Source organism: Acomys minous (assembly GCF_964271855.1).
Source record: "Acomys minous genome assembly, chromosome: 11".
NCBI classification, from domain to species: Eukaryota; Metazoa; Chordata; class Mammalia; order Rodentia; family Muridae; genus Acomys; species Acomys minous.
In genome coordinates this window covers 744,571-767,418 of record NC_140492.1, presented here as the reverse complement: position 1 = coordinate 767,418, position 22,848 = coordinate 744,571, and the positions used below count along the sequence as shown (strand labels likewise).

The 22,848-nt window shown below is 49.1% G+C and overlaps 2 protein-coding genes and 1 long non-coding RNA gene across 8 annotated transcripts in view; 1 reads left to right on the top strand and 2 right to left on the bottom strand.

The window, feature by feature from the left end:
• Nucleotides 1–10,660, bottom strand: part of PRDM15 (PR/SET domain 15) — a 61,344-nt gene extending 50,684 nt beyond the window's left edge. For 2 of the 3 annotated variants that reach the window (XM_084801187.1, XM_084801189.1), the window contains exon 1: nucleotides 10,583–10,660. The gene's annotated coding sequence lies outside the window, so the exon portion shown is untranslated. The remainder of the gene's footprint in view (nucleotides 1–10,582) is intronic. The other variant, XM_084801185.1, reaches the window with a different exon arrangement.
• Nucleotides 6,428–22,848, top strand: part of LOC311608661 — a 74,051-nt gene continuing 57,630 nt past the window's right edge. The window contains exon 1 of the long non-coding RNA XR_014783065.1: nucleotides 6,428–10,084. This is a non-coding gene — a long non-coding RNA (uncharacterized lncRNA). The remainder of the gene's footprint in view (nucleotides 10,085–22,848) is intronic.
• C2CD2 (C2 calcium dependent domain containing 2) overlaps nucleotides 13,839–22,848 on the bottom strand; it is a 62,496-nt gene continuing 53,486 nt past the window's right edge. For 3 of the 4 annotated variants that reach the window (XM_084801205.1, XM_084801202.1, XM_084801203.1), the window contains exon 14: nucleotides 13,839–17,605. In XM_084801205.1, the coding sequence (XP_084657331.1) occupies nucleotides 17,388–17,605 (218 nt within the window). In that variant the 3' untranslated portion in view covers nucleotides 13,839–17,387. The remainder of the gene's footprint in view (nucleotides 17,606–22,848) is intronic. The other variant, XM_084801204.1, reaches the window with a different exon arrangement.

The window sequence follows — 22,848 nt, the reverse complement described above, 5'->3', positions numbered from 1 at the left end:
AGGAGAAAAAGAATCTACTCTCTTCTGCTTGTTTTGGATCCTGAATCTGTGCACAGAGGTGTGGTGTGACGCTTCTCCCCAGGGCAGCGCTCCAGTCCCCAGCTCCACCCCTCCAAGCAGGTCCCTGAATCAGTGCACAGAGGTGTGGTACAATGCTTCTCCCCAGGGCCGCAGTCCAGTCCCCAGCTCCACCCCTCCAAGCAGGTCCCTGAATCAGTGCACAGAGGTGTGGTACAATGCTTCTCCCCAGGGCAGCGCTCCAGTCCCCAGCTCCATCCTTCCAAGCAGCGCACAGACAGGACCACTAAGCCAGGACGCTTTAGATGCTGGTGTGAGAGGACAGTGAGAACATAAAAAATGCTGTGAAGCTGGTCAGTTACATGGTGCGTGACATGAGACTCCCCAGCATTCTTTATTAGAAGTATCTGTCCCCATAGCACAGCCTCTAGAATCTTCTTCTAAGCAGAGGTCACATGCACTGATGTGCATTTTCAAAGTTTACTCTCATCCAGTAATGTGCCCTGAGTACTCCTTTGTAGACGCCAAGTCCAGTCCCCAGACTTCTGTAACTCATACATTAACAGAACAGTGCTGGTGTAGTAACGCTCACCTATGATCCCCACATTAAGCGAGCTGAGGCAGGAGGATGGTGACTCCAAGGCCACTCTGGGCTATACAGGGATGGTTTATCTCAGAACCAAAAATGAGAAGGAAATCCCTAAAGAAGGAACTATAGAAAGGACTATTTTGTGCAAAAAGAAGGGGAGGGGTATAAAACTTTGAGAGGAAATCACCTTTCGCCAGTGTTTCAGAGCACGCGCCACACCACGGAGCAGGGAGCAGCAGCAGTACCTGTTCTTCTCAGACACCTGCCCAGCAGCTGCCCGGGGCTCAGCAGGTTTTCTGCACCATCCAGCTGACTTGGCTGCAGCCCGAAGCTGGCGCATAGCTATCACACACCAACTAAACATGGCTGTGGTGACAGAAGGCTGCCACTGCACTATAAGAAAACAAAATGCCCTGTCCATTGTGTAGATCAGAGTAGGGGTTCGATCTTTACTACTTGTAATGTCCTTGGTTAGTGCAGACCCCTTGGGCCCCGACCCACCCATCACAATGTTCCTGTTGGTTTCTAGGATGCTCTGGATCCTTCTATTTCCCCATCTCCTATATTTCTCTTACCTAGAGTCCCAGTAGGATGTCCTCATATCTATCTCAATCTCCTGGTAAGTGAAGACTTTCATGGGACATGCCTTTTGGGCTAGTGCCCAATTATAAATGAGCATATACCATGTGAGTCTTTCTGCTTCTGGGTTAACTCACTCATTGTGATCATTTCTAGTTTCATCCATGTGTCCACAAATTTTGGGAATTCCTTGTTTTTAATAGCTGAGTAGTATTCCATAGTGTAAATGTACCACAGTTTCTTTATCCATTCTTCAACTGAGGGACATTTAGGCTGTTTCCAGGTTCTGGCTATTATGAGTAAGGCTGCTATGAACATGGTTGAGCATATGTCCATGTTGGACAGGACATTCTCCACAGTTATGTGGAGAGCAGGGACTGACTTTGACATGAACTCTGGTGTTCCATATTTGACCACCTCCCCTTGGTGGGGAGGCCTGGGGGCACTCAAAGAATAAGCAGGCTACCAAGATGAGACTTGATAGCCTATGACCATAGAGTGGGGGAGGAGGTCCCCCTCAGTCATAGACCTAGGGGAGAGGAATAGCGTGAAAGCAGGAGGGAGGGAGGAATGGTGGGATACAAGTGATGGGATAACAATTGAGTTGTAAGCTGAATAAATTAATGAAATTAAATATTTAAGAAAAATGCAATGAGAGTGTCTAGACTGTTGAGAACCCCTGCTGCCATGCATTCCCCACTGTGATGGACTGTGCCACAGCATGAGCCCTTCCTCCTTTAGGTTACTTTTGTGAGGTGTCTTACTGCAGCAACAGAAAAAATAATTAAGACAAGCATGTTAGTGGGGGCATTCAGTCTGTCCATCCCAAGCTTACCCATAAAGCTACAGCGATGGAGGTCTAGGCAGGGAGGAAGGGCAGCATGAAGCTCAACAGGCAGGCACAGACTCAAACATGCCCAGACAAGTTTCCACAAGATTCCGTAGAAAAAGGAGGACCTCCTTTTCTGTGAATGGTGCTGGGATGGCTGGGCACCCACATGCAAAAATTCTAACTCTGACCCCATGTCTTAAAAAAAAACAACAAAATAACGAAACAGCACAAATCTGGACATGGTGAGGCAGGAAAATCACGTGTTCCGGGTCAGCTAGGACTTTACAGAGGATTCTGCTCCAACATAAACCATTAAATCTGTTGATTGTGTCCACGTGGCTGCCTCAGGCCTTTATCTTATTCTGATGGCTGCTCTGCCAACACTGCACAGGAGAAACATAGCCAGCAGCCAGCCACTCTGGCCTTCCTTCGAGGCTTCTTGACAGAGCCTTTCTGAAGATGGCCCCATTTGTTCTGGTTCCATCAAATTCCTTTTTTTTTTTTTTTGTATTGTTTTGTTGAGATAGGGTCTCACTATGTAACCCTGAAACTTGCTATGTAAACCAAGCTGGCCTCAAACTCAAGACATCCTTCTGCCTCTGCAGTGCTGGGACTAAAGGTGTGCAATTCCATGCTGGAGTTAGGACAACCCTGTTTAAAGATCTGGGAAGAGTCAAGCACACAGAGCTAGCTGCGCTCTGTACACACTCCTGCCCCAAGGATCCTCATGCATGTAGCTCACACTTTAAGGAAATTCCTCACAAGTCTTGGCAGTCTGGGCATGTTTTACACTTACAATGGGTCTTAGCTTGAAGATTCACAGCTCAAGGATCTGGAGCCAGCTCTGGTCTAGAGGCCCTGGGGATGTCTGTTGAAACAAGTGGGCCATCTTTCCCATTGGAACTTGTGACTATATTAAAAACAATAACGGAGAGATCTCTACAGGGAAAAAGCAAATGAACTTACACCAAACTCTGTACTGTGATCTAGGTTTGACAGCTGCTGAAAGAGGGATGCTGGCTTAGAACCCTGAGCTCAACACCTGGGACTCTGCAGACCCCACTCAAGCCACACCAGGCACTGGAGGCCTGAGGAATCTCTCAGAATAGATTTGCTAGGATCATGGCAGGCCAGCAGCTCATCAGCCTAGCTGGGTAGAGGGAGCTTCTTCCCTCTGTGGCAAATAGGCTGAGGGGCCACAGGACTACCATCAGCCTGTACTAACTAGTACAGGAAGGCCAGCATGAGGCCACTGCTGATCCTGGAGGCTGACCGTCATCACCCTTTCCTGGACCTTGGTTCCCTCACTGGCCTTCCTGGTCTGCTACAAGTCACTGCAGACAGAGTCTTCCTACTCATCCCTCCACCTTGACCTTCTATGCTGCTTCCTGCCCATTCCTGTGCAGAGACAGTCACCTGCGGGCAAGTGCATACGTTCCTGGATGCAGATGCAGAATGGTTTCAGCATACCATACATGCCGGAAAAACTGCACAGCAAACGCTGCTGCAGGTGCCTCTTGGCCACCTGACCTCTGGCTCCCATATTTGGCCTTATGGCTTCCTAAGCTCATTTCCTGTGGAGCACAAAGCTTTGTCATTCAATAAATGTTCCTTTCCGGACTATCTGCCTGTTTTAGTCTTTTCCTGAAGCCAGGGTAAAACACTTAAAACAACTTAAGGAAAAAAGGGTTTATTCCGGCTCACAGTTCAAGGATAGTCAATCTTGGAAGAGAGCTCAAAGACAGCAGAAGCTGTAAGCCACACCTCACACTAGACCCATAGTCAGGAAGCAGCCGGCGGTAAGTACTTCCCAGTGCTCAGCTGGCTTCCTCCGTGTTACACAGGCCAGGATCTCCGCTCGGGGAATGGTCCTGATACCCACATCAGTAAGCGCAATGAAGGATAAGCCCCCACAGGCTTGCCCAGAGGCCATTCTGCTAGGGGAGTCTAGGCCCTGTCAGGCTGAGGTTACACAACCCGGCTTGCTGTGCTCCTAGGCTAGGCTCATCTCCCTTCTGTTTGCTCCACCCTCTCCCTCTCCCTCTTCACTCATCCTTAAAGTTCAGAGTCGTCTTCTGCCCAAGTGAGCAGCACAGAGCAGATGCCAGCAGGGCAGGAGCACAGCAGGCCCCACACAGCTCCACAGGCACGAGCTGGACTCCATGTCACCCGCTTGACCCTCTGCAGGAGAAAACAGTCCATGCAAACTGAGGTGAGAAGGCCAGAGTCTCTGTCTTCAAATACAACAGCCAGGATACAGTGGTCCTCTGCTGTGACCGAGTGGCCAAGCTGTAGCTTCCTCCCTGCAATCTGAGCTACTGTTCTTCAGAAAGTCCTACACTTACCCCACAAACAGCTAGGGCCAGGGTCAGGACACAGGGATGCCTTGCTGGGCCTCTCTCCTCTTAGCCCTGTGAACCCCACAGCCCAGGCTGTCCATACACGACTCTCTGCTCACCAGACCCACTCCTGCTTTAGCTCCTGCAGATAGGGCTCGAGCCTTCATCTGGCTGAACTTTACCACCTGCTAGACAGGGCTGCTCCTCTACTTGACTTTCTTTTCCTTCTCCTTCTTCTTCTTCTTCTTCTTCTTCTCCTTCTTCGAGTGTGTACAGGGTTTGCTATGGGCATGCCCATGTGCAGAGCCTGCTGCTGAAAGAGGAGAGACTGCACACTTCACTTTCTACATAGGTTCACCTAGCTGTTTAGAAGGGCAAGACAATGAGGTAAGGCCCACGTCTGTCCATTTCACCGGCTCCCTTCTCCGATGCCTGGATGTTCCATCCTTTACTGCCAGTGGAATCTTGCTTTGCTCTTCTCATTGCTGTTTCCTGTGGTCCTACTCTGCTTCCTATGGTCTTTCCCTTGCAGCTTCCCTGGAAAGCCTGGTTATGGTCTGAGTGTGTTTATTTCAACCTGGAGGCAGAGCAAGCTGTCAGGGCATGGCAATCTTACTCAGAATGCCAGATGTTGCCAGAAGGGTTCTGGCCTACAGCACCACACCACCATGTCTAATTTCTTTCCAGCCAGCAAGGCACTTGTTTTCAACTTCCACCTCCAGAACCCTCCAGAAAGTGTGGTTTAGCCCCTATTATCTGAGGTCTTACGGCTGGGTCTGTCATTCTTGCACCTTGGAGTCCTCAGTCGAGGTTGCCTACTCTTTTTCTTTCCTAACTTCTCCATCTTTTCTGAACTTCTTAGCTTATCTGTGGTGAGGCTGTTTCCAACATTCACTTCAGGTTCTTGCAGAGGAGTTTCTGGTCAAAAGAGATGTGTACAGTCTAGTGTATAAAAATGGAAACTGAGGTAGTGTGTTCTTCAACTTGAGGATCCTAGCTCAACCAGTTATAGTGGCAGAATATTGGCGGCCTGTGAGGGTGGAGTTCTAGAAGCATCTTGTCTAATGCTAAGCTAAGCCAAGCAGCACTGTGGTTCTTCACAATAAAAGGTAAACCTGCCATCACTAATTAGCATGTACTCACCAAATTTACAAAATGCCAAAGACCTGCAGAGAGATGTAGACACAGGCAATATCCTTCTCAAAGACAGCCTCTTAGCTGGATGTGGTGGCTCCGTACACATCTGTAGTCCTAGCACTCATATTTCAAACAACAGATCAAAGGCAGTATCTTGACACAGTAGGTATATTTCCTTCTCCCCAGTCAAAAGGCAGTGGAAGTCCAATCACGTCACCCCATACACTCCTGGCACTGCTCAGGGCTCAGGACACACTTGGCTTCTGTACTATCTCTCAAACCATATCATTCATGCAAAGTTTCTGTGGTACTAGCAATTTCCTCAGCCCTCAGAACTGTGAATGGAGGCCCAGGCCACAGTGGGCAGAAAAACATGCCAAACAAACCCTGGACCAGGGTATATCTCAACAGAAGGAAGTGGGGGTCTTCAAGCAACCCAGGCCTAGTTGGCACAAGTTTACCAGCAATGCTCACCAGATCCCCTGGGACTCAGTGCCTGCCTCCACTCCATGTGACAGAGGTTGGAAAAGGCTGAGGGACTTCAGCAGGGCATCTACCTGCACTGATTTCCTAAGGATTTCTTCACATCCCCCATGTCACCTGCTGCTGTTTCCTCTCCCAGGACTGCTATGAAGTACATGTGGTCTCAAAATCCTAGCTACGACACGGTTGTCACTGTGATGGTATCAGGAGGTGAGTGGGTGGGCCTGAAAGGTGACTGAGTCACAAGATGCTATCCCCCTCTCATGGACCTATACTGTCATGGTCTCCTCCCTCCCCCGAACCCCTCCCATCAGTGACGCTCTCCACATGATACTGCAAGGTGCCCCAGCCTCCCCCACCCAGAAGGGTAACCCGAGGAGGATGCCCAGCCTATGGGCTTCCTGGTGCCTTCTAATGCAGCTGGGAACAGCCTTCATATGACCTCACTCTTTATAAATTACTTAGGCTAGGGAATTCTGTTATTTCACCAGGAAACAGACTAAGGCAGAAACCTTCCCTCCATTTGCCAGATTCCTACCGACTCTCACTGCAAGTTCTTTTAGTCCATGACTGCCCCCCCACCTTCCCCTGGAAACCCTTTCTATTACCCCTCTCTGGCAGCATCTGCAGACACCCAAAGCTCACACTCTGAAACAAAAGAGCCTGGCCTGGAGGTCACCTGTGTGACCTCCTCTTTCCTTCCATTGTAAAAGTCCTGGGGGAAACGCTGACTTCCTCACCTTCTAAGGCCCTGATTCTCAACTTTCCTAATGCTGTGACTCTTTAATAGTTCCTCATGTTGTGGTGACTTCCTACTATAAAATCAGTTCACTGCTACTTTGTAACTGTGATTGCTAGTGCTATGAATCGGAATGTGTGTATCTGATATGCAGGAACTGTTTCTATGAGAACTACCCTTGGCTCCAGCAAACGACGCTATGGGGCACTCTCCATAGCCGCATCCCCCTCCAGTATCTCAAGTGCCCCACCCAGATGGTTTCCTTTAGTGATCAGTCCCCTGCTTTGCTTCCCTCATTGGACACCCCATGCCACCTGTACCTCCTCCGTCTGCACCCAGTTGCTCTGCAGTGTCTCCTTGACTGTCCCTCTCCCCCGATACAGCACGCAGTCGAAAGCCACCTCCAAGCCATGATCCTGGTGCAGCTCCTGCCCCTCCCAGGGTCTCGACCTACCTCTGAAGCCACCTGGCCTTGTGCCAGGCACAGCATTCTTTCGGCCGGTATCTCCACAGAAGCGGTTTACCATTCTCCATTCCCAGCACCAGCTTACCTGATCAGGCCAGGTTAAAAGAGCAGCAAAAGTATGTTCCACTGACCTCCAAAACAGAGCCTCCTATCCCTCCTGTAAATGCAGCCATTTAACACGTAAGCAACATGACGGGATGGCCCCAGTCACATCCAAATCACAGGAACCAGCTTCTCTTTAAGCATCAGCAAGCTGAGCCCGCCTCTTCTCTGTACCCTCCTGCCTCCTTCCCTGGAGATCCTAAACCGTCCATTACACACTGTTGCCTGCAATTGCTCTCCTGACGCCCCTGTTGTAACTTCTCGCAACACAAGTATGTCTATTCATTGAATCAGACGTGATTTCACAGGACCATAGACTACGCTCATTTCTTCTGGGTGAGCTGTGGCAGCCTTCACTGAACTGTCATCAAGCACCCAAAGAAAGGTTCAAAGCCAGGTGCGTGCGGTGGCGCACACCTGTAATCCTAGCAGTCAGAGAGGCAGAGGCAGGCAGATCTGTGTGAGTTCCAAGGCCAGCCTGGTCTACAAAGTGAGTCCAGGACAGCCAAGGCTACACAGAGAAACCCTGTCTCGAAAAACCAAAAAATAAGAAAAAAGAAAAAGAAAAAAGAAGCAGCTGGTTCAAGGAAGTACACAAGGCATATTATGGTTCCCTGTTATTTCACCTGCTGAGAATAAATGACCACTATGGCTCTTCTCCTGAGAGACCAGAATGGAGAGCCACTTGGGTGAGAAGATGGGACAGGAGGAAGGAACAACAGAGCTTCATGCCTACCCTTCTGAATTAGGAGACAAAACTGCCAGTTAGGTAGGGCTTCAAGCTACTGAAGGGCAGACGCCCACAGCGACTCCATGTCTTCCTTTCTTGTCTCCCACCCGCTGCCCTCTAGTATCTGTGGACCAAGACATTTTCCAGGACCATAGCTACACCGAGCCAGAGGATAAATGGACCGGTGTAGCCTCCTGCCCTGGGCAAAGGGAGACCTGCCCTAGGAGATTCTAGAGGAGAGCTGTCAGGTCTCGGTCACGTCCATGGCCTCTCAGAAGGGCAGTCTGAGGATGCCCAAACGGTGGGGCAGCTGGTGCCTCTAAGACAGCAGCCATATGTTGAATCTTCCCTTCAGCATTCCCTTTTGTTTTCGGTAGTCTACTGGCTTGTACTTTTTTGATATCCTGGCTCCCCAAGGCAGCCACAGGCTCTTAAGGACACAGACCCTGTGCCAGCCCTGCTCAAACCTGTCCATGTGCATCATCCTGTGGCTTCTCCACCCTGGTCCACTGGCCTTTCCCAGCCTGAGATGCCAACGATGTTTCCACCCAGGCTTCTGTGTGCTAGCCACACGTCTGCCCAAGGGCACTCTGCTCTCCACCAGGAGGCTAGATTCCTCACAGTACTTATGTCCCACCCAGCCACCCCTCCCTAGGCAGACGGTTCTGGTTCTAGTTGTGTGTGCGCCCTGCAGCCTCCCTCCTTCCTAGCCTTGCCACTCTTGCCTAACCATCGGTGCCTATGCCTCCTGCCCCTCTTCCGTTGCTTTCTGGGTGTACAAAAGGTGTCAACGGAGATCTGCCACAGAAATGGTCTGGTAAATCAGTCTGGCTAAGGTATCCTGAACAGCTGTCTGCCACGTACTGCAAATGAGAAACTGAGTCTGGGCAGCCTTTAAGGCACTGCTGGTGACCAATTTTAAGCTCCACTTTTCCTGCAAAATGTAGCAATGTCTTCCCCACCTTCCACACAGGAAAAAAATGTCAGGAGAACATCCCCTGGGAACAGTGGTCCTTCTCAAAGCTAATCACTCTAAGACAGCCTTGTAATTGTAGCTGATTTTCTTACCTGGCCCAGGCTTCCCTGAACCTCAACATCCCCCTGCCTCAGCCTCCAGAGCGCTGGAATTATAAGCATTTGCCATTTACATAGCTGGAGTCGATGTTTTAATTTACCCATATGTCTTTTGGAAACTTAAATTACTCTGTCTGACCCCCCAAAGAGAACAATTAGTATATTCTTCACTGACATTTGCACAAAAGCATGAATCAGGGAGAAAAACAAACCCCCATAAAGAGAAATTTTAGTGCTTTTCCCCTTTAATAATCGGATCTATAGGTTTTATTTCAGAGTAAGGCTGTGTTTTTGTTTTGTTTTGGGGGGAGGGGGCGTCTGAGGAAGCAGGTGCAGCAGGTAAGATGTGGAAAGTCGGTAGATTTGGGGTGTGTAGAGGATCATGTCTCAGCGACTACATCAGGGCACTCTCCAGGGAGTAATGTCCTTCCGCCCGAGAGATTCCCTCAGTCAGGGACTTCAGATTTTACCCTCAAAATCGCTTTCAGGAGCCCAGCCGGGCTCTGCACAAGCACCTCCACGCGAGGGTTCTGACAGGCTCTAGCGTGTTTTTCAATGAAGCGTTGGCAGCTTTAAATTCAGGCACAGGTCCACGTGCCTCCAGCTCACACACTTGCTTCTACCATTTTAAACCACTTCGGAGGAGGGGGATGCTTGTGAGCATGTGTGAAGAGGCCCTCCAAACCACTGCAAGAAGGGCCGGATAAGCGTGCGCTCGCCCACCGCGAGCTGGGTGTCCTAACTCTGCCCTCTCAAAACTCATCTTGGGAGCATGCAGGCTCCACCTGGCCCTGGGCCCTACCTGTCCACCCTCTTCCTAGATAGTAGGCGGGGTACGTGTCTCCAGCCAATCTTGCCACTATAGTCCCCGAGCCACCAAAAGGTAGAGACAAGTAAGGCGCCTGGGCCTGGGAGCTACGGCACAGCCTCGGACTTTCTTAAACGCCAAAGGGGCTGGAGACCAAGGCCCCTCCCTGGGCTGCGCCCGAAAACCGGGTAAGGCGGCCGGGTAGCCGGGAAGGGACTGTAGGGACCTGAGCCCGCCAGCCACGCAGGGCCTGGCTGTGGTCGCTGGGCCTGGGCGTACCGGGGGCGCAGCGCCCAAGCCCGCGCGGGGCGGAGGGCGCGGAGCCCGCGAGTGGGCGACCCGGCGCCCGTTGGCGTGGGCCGGGCGCGCGGCTGGCTGTAGGCGCGGGCCGTGCGCACGGGGCCGAGGCCCGGCACCCAGGGCGGAGGCCAAGCCCGCGGCGGCGGAACCCGGCAGGCGCAGGGCGATCCCGGAGCGGCTCCGGAATCCAGCCGGGTTTTGACTCCGATCGCCCACGGCGCCCGCGGCCGCGACTGTAACAAAGAACAGGCGGCGCGGCGGCCGGACCGGGGCGGGCGTGCGGGGGGGGTGCGCGGCTGGAGGCCAGGCCGGGGCCCGGCGCGGGGGGCGAGCCGCGGCGGGGGGCGCGCGGTGAGGCCGCGAGGAGCACGGGCCCGGGGCTTTACCTGCCTGTGGAATGTGCAGAGCGGGGGTCGGATCCGGACTCCAGGTTGCGATCCGCTCCGGAAACTGCGCAGCACCGGAAACCGGGGGGGCGGTGGCGCGGCATCGTGGGAGTTGTAGTGCGCAATGCAGGCAGATGGGGCGGGCCAAGGGCTTGGGCTGCTTGAACCCGGAGTTTGGGGGGCTACCGGCTGCAGGAGCAGGGTTCAGGGATAACGGAATGCGTGGTCGGAGAGCCTAGGACGGACTGCGTGGAATGGGAGCTGGCTGAGGCTTTGTTTGGAGAGTGAGCCCAGGAAACGGCTTGGTGAATTGAGAAACCCCGGGCAGAGACGCGTAGTTGCAAAGATAAAGGATGATTGCCTTCCTGTATGGGGAGCGGGTAACTGGCTGTGGGGATGGAGAACCGGAGAGACTGTATGGAGAGCTGATGGAGCAGTCTGTGAAGATCCTGGGGAAGGGACTGAGTGGACGAAAAAGCTGGGGAGAGGGGCTGTGTGGTCCCTGAGAATTGCCCAGATGGTGTAGTGTAGTGAACTGAGTGGAACACCTTTGCCCTTCAACACACCTTTAAAACAGTTACACACCTCCATCGTCCCCCAAAGGGGGCCAGTTCTTTCAGCCTCTACACATGAAACAGGACTAAATATATGAATAAAATCAGGCTGTTTACAGAAGGAAAAGTTGACAGGTCACAGAAAAGCCAGTGTAAACCTGGGGCTAAGGAAGACATGGAGGTTGAACGGAGCATCACCTACTGAGCAAGGGTATAAAAAGCAAACTTACTTGAAAGACTTTTCCTTGAGAGTTCTCAGTGTCAGAGCATCCTGCTCCTGCAGCGCCCCCCCCCTCAGCCCCCAGGAAGTTATGACCTCAAGATTGTTTTCTCCATATTTAGCTGCCTAGGCACTCAGGCCACTGTAGTGGTGACCCAAGAAACCAGCTACTTTTTGAGCTGGCAAGAGACAGTGGTGGTATCCACAGGATACTGGTTTTGCATACATGCAAAATAAAAAAGTTATGGCGTCACCCAGATTTCAGAGGAAGATCTTGTAGGCCAAATGGTATGCCATAAAGTCAAAATAATTATGGAGTGCCCCTGAGAGAGAAACTGATGTTTGAAGCCAGCAGAGTAGAAGCTGAATTCGTGAGGGAGCTGAGGAGTTAGAGATGCTAAGAGTGTAGGGTACCTGTTAAAATACCTACATTCAGCAAGCTAAGCCCAAGCGAGGAACATGTGGACTAAGTGGCCTGAGGGCTCTTGGTAGCTACTTCATGAGAAGGCAGGGCCTGAGTTGGCCCAGTCTAACATAACAGCGATAATGCTGGGAATAAAAATGTGTATTCTAGAATGACAAAGGGTGGCTGACAGGGGCCGACCCTGGCAGGGAAGATGGGCTGTCCAGAGTTCCTCTAGAGGTGCCAGCAGAAATCAGCTGGACAGCTGGGAAATTGTGACCAGTTTGCCTTCTAGTCCCCTCTTGGGATGTCAGCATAAAGCAGACCTTGGCATCCACAGAGTAGAGAACAGTCCCCCAATGCTCTCCAGTCCAGGACACAGGCACTGCCATCACTGCCTTACCCAGTGTGGTGGGTGGGTCTGAGGAGCCAGGGTACTGCCATCTCTCCAGTAGTGAGGTCTCCTCTCCTGTTGGAGTCTGAACAAAAAGCCACCCCCTCCCCTCCCAGTTGATCCCCAGTTGATGCTACTGTTTGGAGGATGTTGTGGAACCTTTAACACAGTGGTTCTCAACCTTAATACTACAGCCCTTTTATACAGTTCCTCATGTTGTGACCTCCAACCATAAAATTATTTTTGTTTGATACCTCATAACTGTAATTTTGCTATTATGAATCACAATGTAAATGTTTTCCAATGGTCTTAGGTGACCCCTGTGAAAGGGTTCGTTCAGCCCCCAAAGGTGACCCACAGGTTAAGAACCCCACTGCTTTAAGAAGTACAATCTTAGCTGGGTGGTGGTGGTGCATGCCTTTAATCCTAGCACTTGGGAGGCAGATATCTATGAGTTTGAGGCTCACCTGGTCTATAGAACGAGTTCTAAGACAGAGCTATACAAAGAAACCTTGTCTCGAAAAAACAACCCCCCCCCCCCAAAAAACCCAAAACAAAAAAAAGTACAGCCTTGCTGAAGGAAGTACACCACTGGGCGTTCAGGGTTTATAGCCTTGCCCCACTTCCTGTAATCAGCCAGCCTTCCCTAGCATAATGGACGCCAATCCCTCTGGAACTATGAGTCAAAATAAATCCTTTTTTCCCCTAAATTGCCTTTTGTCAGGGTGTTTTATCACAGCAACAGAAAATTAACATATCCTCACAGTAGGTGCCACCTTTGATGCGGAAGATGTATGGGGCTTGGCTTAGGGGTTAGGGTTAGGTGACTCATCCTGAAGGGCAGGTGACAGTGGCTGGCCATCCCGAATCATGATGTCACATGGGCAAGCAGGCTGAGAGTAAAGCTGATGAGTGAGGAAGTCTGAGTGGGACCTGTGGTCTCCCTGGTGCATCATCTCCTCGGTGCATCATCTCTCCAACTGCAATGCTTTTGTTTGTGCACATAGCTAGGCAAAGTGAAGGAGACCACCGAAGCTGAAGACCAAAGAGAGGAGGAGCTGCTTGCAGCAGGTAGTAAGGTTGCCCAAGCCCCACCCCAGAAACCACTGCCATGTTCCATGAAAGGATAAACGCTGTCATATAGCCATGGCTAAGCTGTTACCTGTTCCCTCTGCTGGGGTGGGGCACTTACAGCAAGGACCCAGACTGATGAATGTTCCCCTGCCTTCACTCCCGTAGGCCATGTCAGGCACTGCTTTGGGGGGCACCCAGGCTAAGGCAGACCCTGGCTCGCAGCTCCCACAATTCATTATTCCCCAGAAGGTACCTGGAACCGCTAAAGTCCTGTAGTGAATTTTAACCCCAGTCCATTGCTGGGAACGAGGGTTAAAGCAGGTATCAGTACATCTTTTCCATCAGCTGGCTGTGATGGCCAGTCACACAAAGGGACAAGGGTGGCAGTAATTCAAACATTAGAGGAGCCTCTGGTACTCTAAGGACAACCCAGGACTTGGAAACAACTAAACTTAAGCTTTCCATGACACATTTCTTTCCTGAGAGGTCAGCAAAACTGCAACTATGTCTTGTTCCATGTTGCCCATTATCACCATGTCTAAAGTGCTGGGGCAAATACAATTGTCACAGTTGCCAGTTGCCACATATCAGCTTCAGGCTCACCACACACCTGGAAAGCCTTTACCTTTATTCTCTTTGCAGTGTATATTCAACATGACAGTGGGCAGAAAACCATGGCTTACAGCGCAAGGGGTGGTCACATCTTCATTCCACCATCGGTGAAGTGAACCAGGCAGCGTGGTGATTCCAATACGTATTTATACACAGAACAGGGACATTTTATGTAAAGAGCCAGAGGTTATGGGAGTTCATACTTTGTCCCCATTCGGGTGCTTTGGTCCTCAGGTCTTGGCCTGTTGGGTTAGTGGAAACAGTGCCTGGTCCTTAGGGTCAGTACCCACACCTGTTTCTGTGTGATAGAGGCACATTTTGCCTTCCACCATCTATCAGCTTGTACTTTGAAAGTTCAAGAATGACAGCCCTGAGCTTATTAACCAAACCAAACAAAACAACAACAACAAACTTACCACTTTGGGTGGCAGCAGTGTAAATTAATCTTTCTGCTTGAGAAGAAAATTCACAACTGATTTGGAACTGGTCACCAAGGGAAGGAGGGCTAGCTTTGAACCTAAAATTTAAAATAAAGTGCTTTGTCTAGATCCTCTTGTCCATAGTAGGTTTTCGACCAGAGCAAGAACCCTAGTTTTGTTACTGCTGCACCCACATCACACACAAGCAGCTCTATTCAGTCACCGCATGAAGGACAGGGGAAGTGTGGCCAGTTCACGCCAACCAACCTGAGATCTGCTTCCAGATGCACAGATGTGTGTGTTAGTGTTTGTGAGAAATGTCTCTAGTACTCTACCAACTCCTCAAGGCAGAAGCTGAAGCCATGGAAGACGGTAGTGGAGATTGTATGACGGAGGTGACTTAACACGGGTATTGTTGGCACCTGGTACATAGCCTTAATGATGTTCATTTCAGCATAGTTACCCTAAACCATGATGAAGCACAAGTGAACAAGCAGCTTGGAGATGCGAAGGCCCATTTTCTCAGAGTACTCCCTGAGGCCACCTGTTTGTGTCTCCCCTCTTTGCACCTTCTGCTGTGGGGGTGTTCCCTATTGGCAAAGGCCGCGCAGTGGAGACCCTAGAGGAAGCGAGTCTTAGATGTGGGTGGGAAGCTAGGAGCATGTGCTCACAAGATCATGTGTGGGCTAGGATGGCTAAAAACAATTTGGTTTTTTTTTTTTGTTTGTTGTTTTTTGTTGTTGTTGTTGTTGTTGTTTTTGCTGTTAACTGAGAGAAAGGAAGCATAAACTAAAATCCTGATACCTTCTCACTTGACTAGACTGAGCCTAAATGCCAAAACCAATCAGGCCAACAAACCTGCATAGGCTGAGCATCCCTAATCCCAAAGTCCAAAACCCAAAATTCTATTTCTGAAAATTTTGTATTTGGGACAGGGGGATGCTCAGATGGTAAAGTCTTATCAGGGTATCCCCAGATCCAAAAAATGTCTGAAACACTTCTGGTCCCCAGTATGTTGGATGGGGGCTTATGCCCCATAGTGAAAATTCAGGATCAGAATCTCTGGGAATTGGCAGGTATGTGTCACAGCTCTGCACACTGTATGGAATAACAATACTTCAAGAAAAGCACAGCATTTAAATCACTTCCATTCCCAAACAGTGGTAGGGATCACTGGTTTTGGGAACCAATTTGGAGTTGATAGAGTCATTCTGGAACTTTGCAGTGACTAATATACAGTGATCTTTAAAGACAAAGTATGTTCAAAATGTCTCTTCAAAGTCACCCAAGAATTACTTGAGAGGCTATCAGGTTCTTCTTCTATTTTTGTTGTTGTTTGTTTTGAGGCGGGGACTCATGTATCCCAGGCTGAGTTGGAAGCGCACATCCTTTTCTCTCCACCTTCTCAGTGCTGGGATCGCAGGCCGGCACCACCACACCCATCGAGACTTCTCAGATGCTTGCTTGGAAGTGGCTCAGCCTGTGCTCCCAGCTATTGAGAGATGAGGGCAGGAGAATCAGAGTTTCAAGATATGTTTGGGCTATAGAATGAATCACAGGGCAGCCCAGGGCACAACTTAGTAAGACCTCAGCTTGATGATGGTGGTGGTGATGAAGTAAAAGAGGCCCAGGGAAGTAGTTCAGTAAACAAGGGCATGTCCAGTGTGCACAGAGCCACAGGCTTAATCCCCAGAACAGAGGAAAAGAACAGAAAGAAAAAGGATTTCTAATGTAGTTTCCCAATCTCTCTTGCTAAGACAGGAAAAAATAAAAACATATTTCTATAATTTTGGCTTTCATAGACACTTTTGGTCAACAGTGACTTTGCCCCTGAAATATATGTTTCTGATGAACAGAAGACACCAGAAGGGACTTCCTGACTTCATATCAGTGAGAGAACTCAGGGTTTTCTGTCAGCCTTTCCACTGTTATGGGAAGAAAATGGGTCTTACTGGCAGGTCAAAACACTGTGACTCAGGTTGTGAGACCCAGTGAATCCGCAGTGCTGGGCACAGATGAGGACAGCACCTTAGAGATATATGGGGACACTGAAGCCAGGTGCCAACTTTATCATTTTCCCATAGTAAACAAAGACCAGGACACCCTAAAATGCAGCCAGAAAGTCCCTGTTCACAGTAGAATTCTGAATACCTCATAAAAAGAATTCCTGCACGTTTAACTGATTGTTATAAAAACTCCTTCACCTAAGACTAACTGGCACCTGAGGTGCAGAATAATTTCCTCAGTTGCCCTAAAAGTTCTTTGTTTTAGCTGTTGGCTGTATTTGGCAAGAACCATATATGTGTGGTCGTACATACACACATGCAAGCTATATCATTCACTGCTCCTGATGTCAGCCTCAATGTATTTGAGTCTAGCATGCTGTCTGCACTATAGGAAAATCAGAGCCCCTGACATGAGAAACTAAGAAACACATCTGAATTTCTAACCCTCCACTTACAAGAAGGGAGCGTCCGGCACAATCTGCATAGGACACAGTTAGTGTTTGCATAAGTTTTTAACTTCTATGGCTAATATCAAAGGCAAACCACCTCCTCACACTTGCAAAAGCACATCTTTTCCTATTATAATTTCCTCATAGGTCAAAATTCCCACCTGGATCCACACACCGTCCCCAGGACCACGTACATGTTTTAATTCCAAACAAGTGAGGTGAGGTAGCCCATACTGCTCATAGCAACAGCCCAGAGGGATGCCTCTCCCTTGTGCCGTGACCCAGACATGAACCCCAGTAGTCCCTGAAGGACGGAGGAAGGGGTAGCTAGACTGGGGTCCTTCCTGCCTACCACCCATAGTCCATCAGAGCACACATGGCTTACTGATACATGTTCTCCCTCAATGCCTAGATGGCACGGTGACAGCTGGAACCAGCTGTTCCTACTGAATATCTGGTGGCAAGCTGGACTGTGTCATTTGTCATCTTTGGGAAAGCTTCCCAGCCAGACACGCAGATTGTTTCTTCCCTTTAAAAGACAACATTATTGGCGCATGGGTGGAGGCATGGGGGGAGCCAGAGAAGCAGGCGTCAGATGGCTCTGGTTCCTGCTATTCTGGTAGTGGCCTTTGTGGTCCCCATCCTCTGGCTGCGAGGACAGGAGGTGACTCGGGCTATAGGCAGGGCTCACTGGGTGCTCCGTTCATGGCGTGTTTGCCTCTATGCCTGGCAAGCAGCTTCTTGTTCAGGAGCCGGCTGAGGGTCACCCCCTTCTTCTGCCTCCCTTCTGGCTGCTGCAGGAATACCAGGTCGTTATGTGACTGGCTCATGCCTGGGTCTTTCTGCTGGTGTCGCCGGCGGAAGAAGAGCTTGGCGCCTTTCCTTAGGACTCCTGCAAGAGGGGAGCACAAGAGTAGTCAGGGATATAGGGAGGATGAGCTCAGGCCAAGGAGGAAGCAAAGTCGCTCAACATTGTGACAAAGAGCCAGGTGCTCCAACAAGGAGCAACCACTGGCCACAGGGGCAAACACCACAGCCTAATAGATGGTAGGAGGCCACTTCTCAGAGTGAAAGGAAGAACCTTCCAATAGCAGGACTGGCGAGCCTGCACTTGTGGGTTGTCAGTTGGGGTCCGTTATAGACCCTTCCCTTTACTAGGACTCTGCATATGGCTGTGCTGTGTGTTCAGGAACAAAGGCCATGCTCCTAAGAGCAAGCTAAGAGCCCTGGAAATCATGGGGCTTGTTTTTTTGTTTGTTTTTTCCTTTCAGTAAAGTACTGTTCTCCAGGGAATCAGGCTTATTTTTTAAAAATTAATTCTAGATCATTCTGTGTGCTTACACTAGGATATTTCATCTATTTTATCTACCAGTCTATCCATCCACCTAGCCATTCACCCATACTAGACTAAACCACATGAAATTTATTAGTAGATCATTTTCAACCTAGAAATCCTCATGCTAGGCTAAAATTTTACCTCAGTAGTAGATTACAAGGCCCTGGATTCAAATCCCAGCACACACACACAAACAATAAAAATAATAAAAACAAAGAAAAAGAAAAGGGCTAAACAATATGAAAAGAAACTGTTTTGTATGGTTCAACTCCTTGGCACAGATACCAAGTATGGTGTATGGGACAGAAAATACAGAGTGGTAGCACTTGTTGGGGTGAAAATATTCCCTGAAGGTCAGGCGAAGGCATAGCACATACAAGAAGCAACTCAGCATCACTTCTGTACTTATTAATTTAGCATCCTATAGGTCAGGCTCAGCAAGGCCAAGAGGATGTGCCAGGCTGTCCTATGAAGTTCATTACCATTTGCCTTAAGGAATTGTGTTCACAAGAAGAGAAACCTGGCTATAGAGCCAAGGAGAAATGAGCCACATTCAATAACCATCACACACACACACACACACACACACACACACACACACACACACACACACACACACACACACACACCCCTCCTGTATTGCTCATGGAGATGTGAAGAACATGGGTGTGCTTCTGAACACAAAACTCATACCAACATGTTAGCATCCAAGGGCAGGAAGGAGACCTGGTCAGGGTCTCCCTACCATCCGTATTTACAATGGAGAAAGAAGGTGGTTGTTTATAAAAGCCACCTTGGTCTGGGGGTGGTGGGGTAGTGCACATCTTTAATCCCAGTACTTGGGAAGCAGAGGCAGGCAGATCTCTGAGTTTGAGGCCCTCCTGGTCTACAAAGCAAGTTCCAGAACAGCCAGAGCTACACAGAGAAACCCTATCTCAAAAATATAAAAAACAAAACAAAACAAACAAAAAATGCTAAAAAACAAACAAAAATCCACCCTGGCAGAAGCAAAGAACTGCCCCAGAGGGATGAGCTAATTTACTCTGCACACATTTTCCTGAAAATGTTTAAAAACCTTTCCTTAGCAAACAAACTGATTGTCATGAATCACAGAGTTTCACATATATCCAGGAGCAATTGCCAGGATCTGGGGAATGCTTGGAAAAGAATGAAAAGGAGCTAAGTACAGCCATGCAAATGACTTTGCTCCCAGCCACAGGCCTGGTGTTGCCACTGGTGGGGTTGTTGTTCCTAGAGTCCTATCCCTGAGCAAGACACCAACCACCAGTTACTGTTTGGGTGACTGGCGTTGGCCCATGTGGGTGATTTTGTCCAATCAAAAGCATCAGGTGGACAGAGGACTGAGCTCTAGGCAGAGGCACTCCTGGCTTCAAGGGCATTTCAAACCCTAAGTTAACTGGGCTGGAGATGGGGTAAGGATTTCAGCTGTACAAGCACCTCCTGGCTTCTACTCTAGGTTAGCTTTGGAGTTGTATTCGCATTTGAAACAGAGGAGGTTGGAGGGTAAATGGAAGCCTAGAAAACAGAACACATTAATCCATGCCGTGGACCAGCTGTGGACCCCAGAGCCCTTGTGGTAGGGAGGGCCCCTGTATGTCCCTAAGCTGAAGCTTGGCCTATGGTATGGTCTGTACAGTGCTATGAGCTGAACTGTGCCTTCCTCACGTTCCTGTGTTGAACTCCTGGCCCTCAGAACCTCAGAATGTACTCTTATTTGGATATGGAGTCATCCAGAGGTGATCAAATTAAAAGGCGATAATTAGGATGAACCTAATCAAATATGTCTGATGCCTGGCACCTGATAAGAAAGGGACACAGAGAGGGAAAATCATGTGAAAGACAGAGGAGGGAGGTAAAGATAGAGGCATCTTCAAGGCAAAGAAGGCCAAGGATTGTTACAAACCCTGGAGCCAGGAAAGGCCGTGGGCAGTTTCTTCCTCCTGGCCTCAAGAGCTCAATGGACACACCCATTCCGAGCTTGCATTTAGAAATAAAAGATCATAAAGCTACCATTTTAGACACTAGGTTCATGGCACTTTGCTACAGCTCCAGGGACATGACTATAGCCAAGAAAAGTGACAGATGCATCTGGACAAAGATGATGGCCAGAAACCACTGTACAGAAGAGCAAACATCAGAGAAGTAACCAGTGGGGCCATGCCCTGATCCTCACGACAAAACCCAGGCAGCATCTTACCCAAAATGTTGAGGATTAGATTCACATTGGCCATCTGAGGTACCAAGGTCTGGGGACATCTTGGAGAAGGAGCATTTCATGTGGCTGGGCTGCCGGCTGTTACCCTTCCTCAAGTAATCAGAATCCAAGGCTGCCATGTTTATACAGGTTGGCCAGGGACACAGAGACAAGCACTATCTTGGCTTCCTTTTGTCAGTTGTCTTATACTCTGCCATACATAGTTTACTATCCCTGGGGCATGTGACCACAGGTTGTGTGCAGCACAAAGCCGAGTAACCTGTCTGAAGGGCACACGTGATGGTCACTGTCAAGTGTCAACTCGACAGGATCTAGAATTATGTGGGTGACAAGGCTTTGGGCAAGCCTGTGGGGTATTGCCTCGGCTGCACTGACTGAGGTGGGAAGGCCTGCCCACTCCAGGTGACAAGACTTCCTGGACTGTGCGAACTGAGCACCAAAAGCAGATGCAATGTAATCATCTGCTACAAGCTCCTGCTGTCTCTGAGTACCCTTTCCTCCTTAAGTTGCTTCTGTCAGAGTATTTTATCCCAGAAATGAGAAAAAAAGTTAAGATAACACAGGTGCCTCAGTCACAAGGGATAAGCATAGATCAGCCAGGTTAAGACAGGAAGTTAAGCCATGAAGACAGGCACAAGGTGACTATATTCAAATAGTTTTAAGAGGCAATCTTCATACTTCTTGGTGAGCAGTACAGTTTGACCAAGAGAAATTGCAGCAGGAATGCCTAATAAAATTCAAGCCCTGAAATGTCAAGTGTAAGACTGGTGTATTTGAGAGGCTTAGATTTTACTGTATCTCAGCTGTTTAGCTAAGATCAACTGCAGAATGACCTAGAAGGGAAAAAACAAAGAAAAAGGAAGATTTCAAGTGTGTATTTACTGTGTGTACAACTGTCCATGGCTCAAACTGCCATTTTTGCAGCACCATCTACTCAGTAGGCTTGTAACTGTTCTAAGGGGCCCTGCACCATGCTGTGACCTATAGCAAGGTTGTTTGTTTTTTCTTTTTATTTTGTTTTGTTTTGTTTTGTTTTGTTCTTTCAGCCTTCCTCATGATCTCTGCAGCCCCTCTGCTGGTTTGTTAAACTTCACATTTCAGCATCAGTCAGAAATAGACTCAATCCTATGTACATACATTTCTTCCCGCACTGGTTTATAGGGCCTTCTTAGAAATCATGGCTTCTGTGGGACGACATTGGTTTCCAGACCAAGAACATGCCTTTGATGTAGGTACTCAGACCTGTTTCATTAAGCTTATGCTCTAAGTGCCTTCCCCGCCATCCCTGCCCACCCCCAATCCCACCCCACCCCCTGGCCCCGAGTCTGGAGGACCCTTGCTGAAAAATGAGGACACTATAGTTGGAGAAGTGACTGCTCAGGTCACACAATGCGTGGGCCCAGGGTGATTGGCCCCTGAAGCCAGTGTTCCCAGGTCTAGCTCTTCCGTGCTGCCAGGGAAAGAGTCTGGCCTTGATTGTCAATGAGACCCACTCTTGAAGTGGAACATGCAGACAAGAGGATAAAGCGAGGCACTGGCTTGGTCTTTGGCAGGATTCCAGAAGAATTCTGTCTCCAGAGAGGGATACCAGGATGTGGAGAGGATGGGAGATTCCAGTGAGGAGTGACTCAAGTAACACTCTCTCTCTCTGTGTGTCTCTCTCTCTCTCTCTCTCTCTCTCTGTCTCTCTCTCTCTCTCTCTCTCTCTCTCTCTCTGTCTCTCTCTCTCTCTGTCTCTCTCTCTCTCTGTCTCTCTCTCTCTCTGTCTCTCTCTCTCTCTCTGTCTCTCTCTCTCTCTCTCTGTCTCTCTCTCTCTCTCTCTCTCTCTCTCTCTCTGTGTGTGTGTGTGTCTCTTTTGTGGTACTAGATATCAAACTCACACCTCATGGGTACCAAGTAAACCCTCTACCACGGAACCATAGTCATGAACTAACGCATTTACAGTCTGTTGAAAACTTGCCACCATAATTACCACTGGGGTCAAATAATTTTAGAAGAACAGCAATCAGGATGAGAGGCACAGCCACACCACGGTGAGAGAACTTGGTTCAGAAGACAGTGGGAGGTGGCTGAGGGTTAGATGAGGAGGTCACTCACAGGGATTAGATCTGCAGCTCTCTGGCACAGCAGATGGCCACAGTTTACAGCAAGCCATATGAATACACAAGAACAGGGAGGCTCTGGGCACAACGTTTTATAGAGAAGGAAACTCTCCGACTCATTGTCCATATGTTAAAATCACGCGGCCTCCATGAGGGAGTATTTAACATATGTCTGTGATAGCTTTCAGTGTTTAAGGAGAGACCAGTACTCACTGCCCTGGTTTGATTTTCACACATTGTGTTTTCAAACTTTCATTTGAGGTTACATGAAATCTGAGGCAAATCACATAATTTTTAAATGGGGAGGTGGCAGTGAAGAAAACTCTCTCCTGGTTTTAGTTTCCCCTTTAAAAATACCCCAAGAAGACTGAAGCATGAATAAAGACAGAGGAATTTGAGAATTATTTTGAATTCTATCTCTGTCACATTTCTAAATTTACCCTGTTTATTTCTGTAAAGGG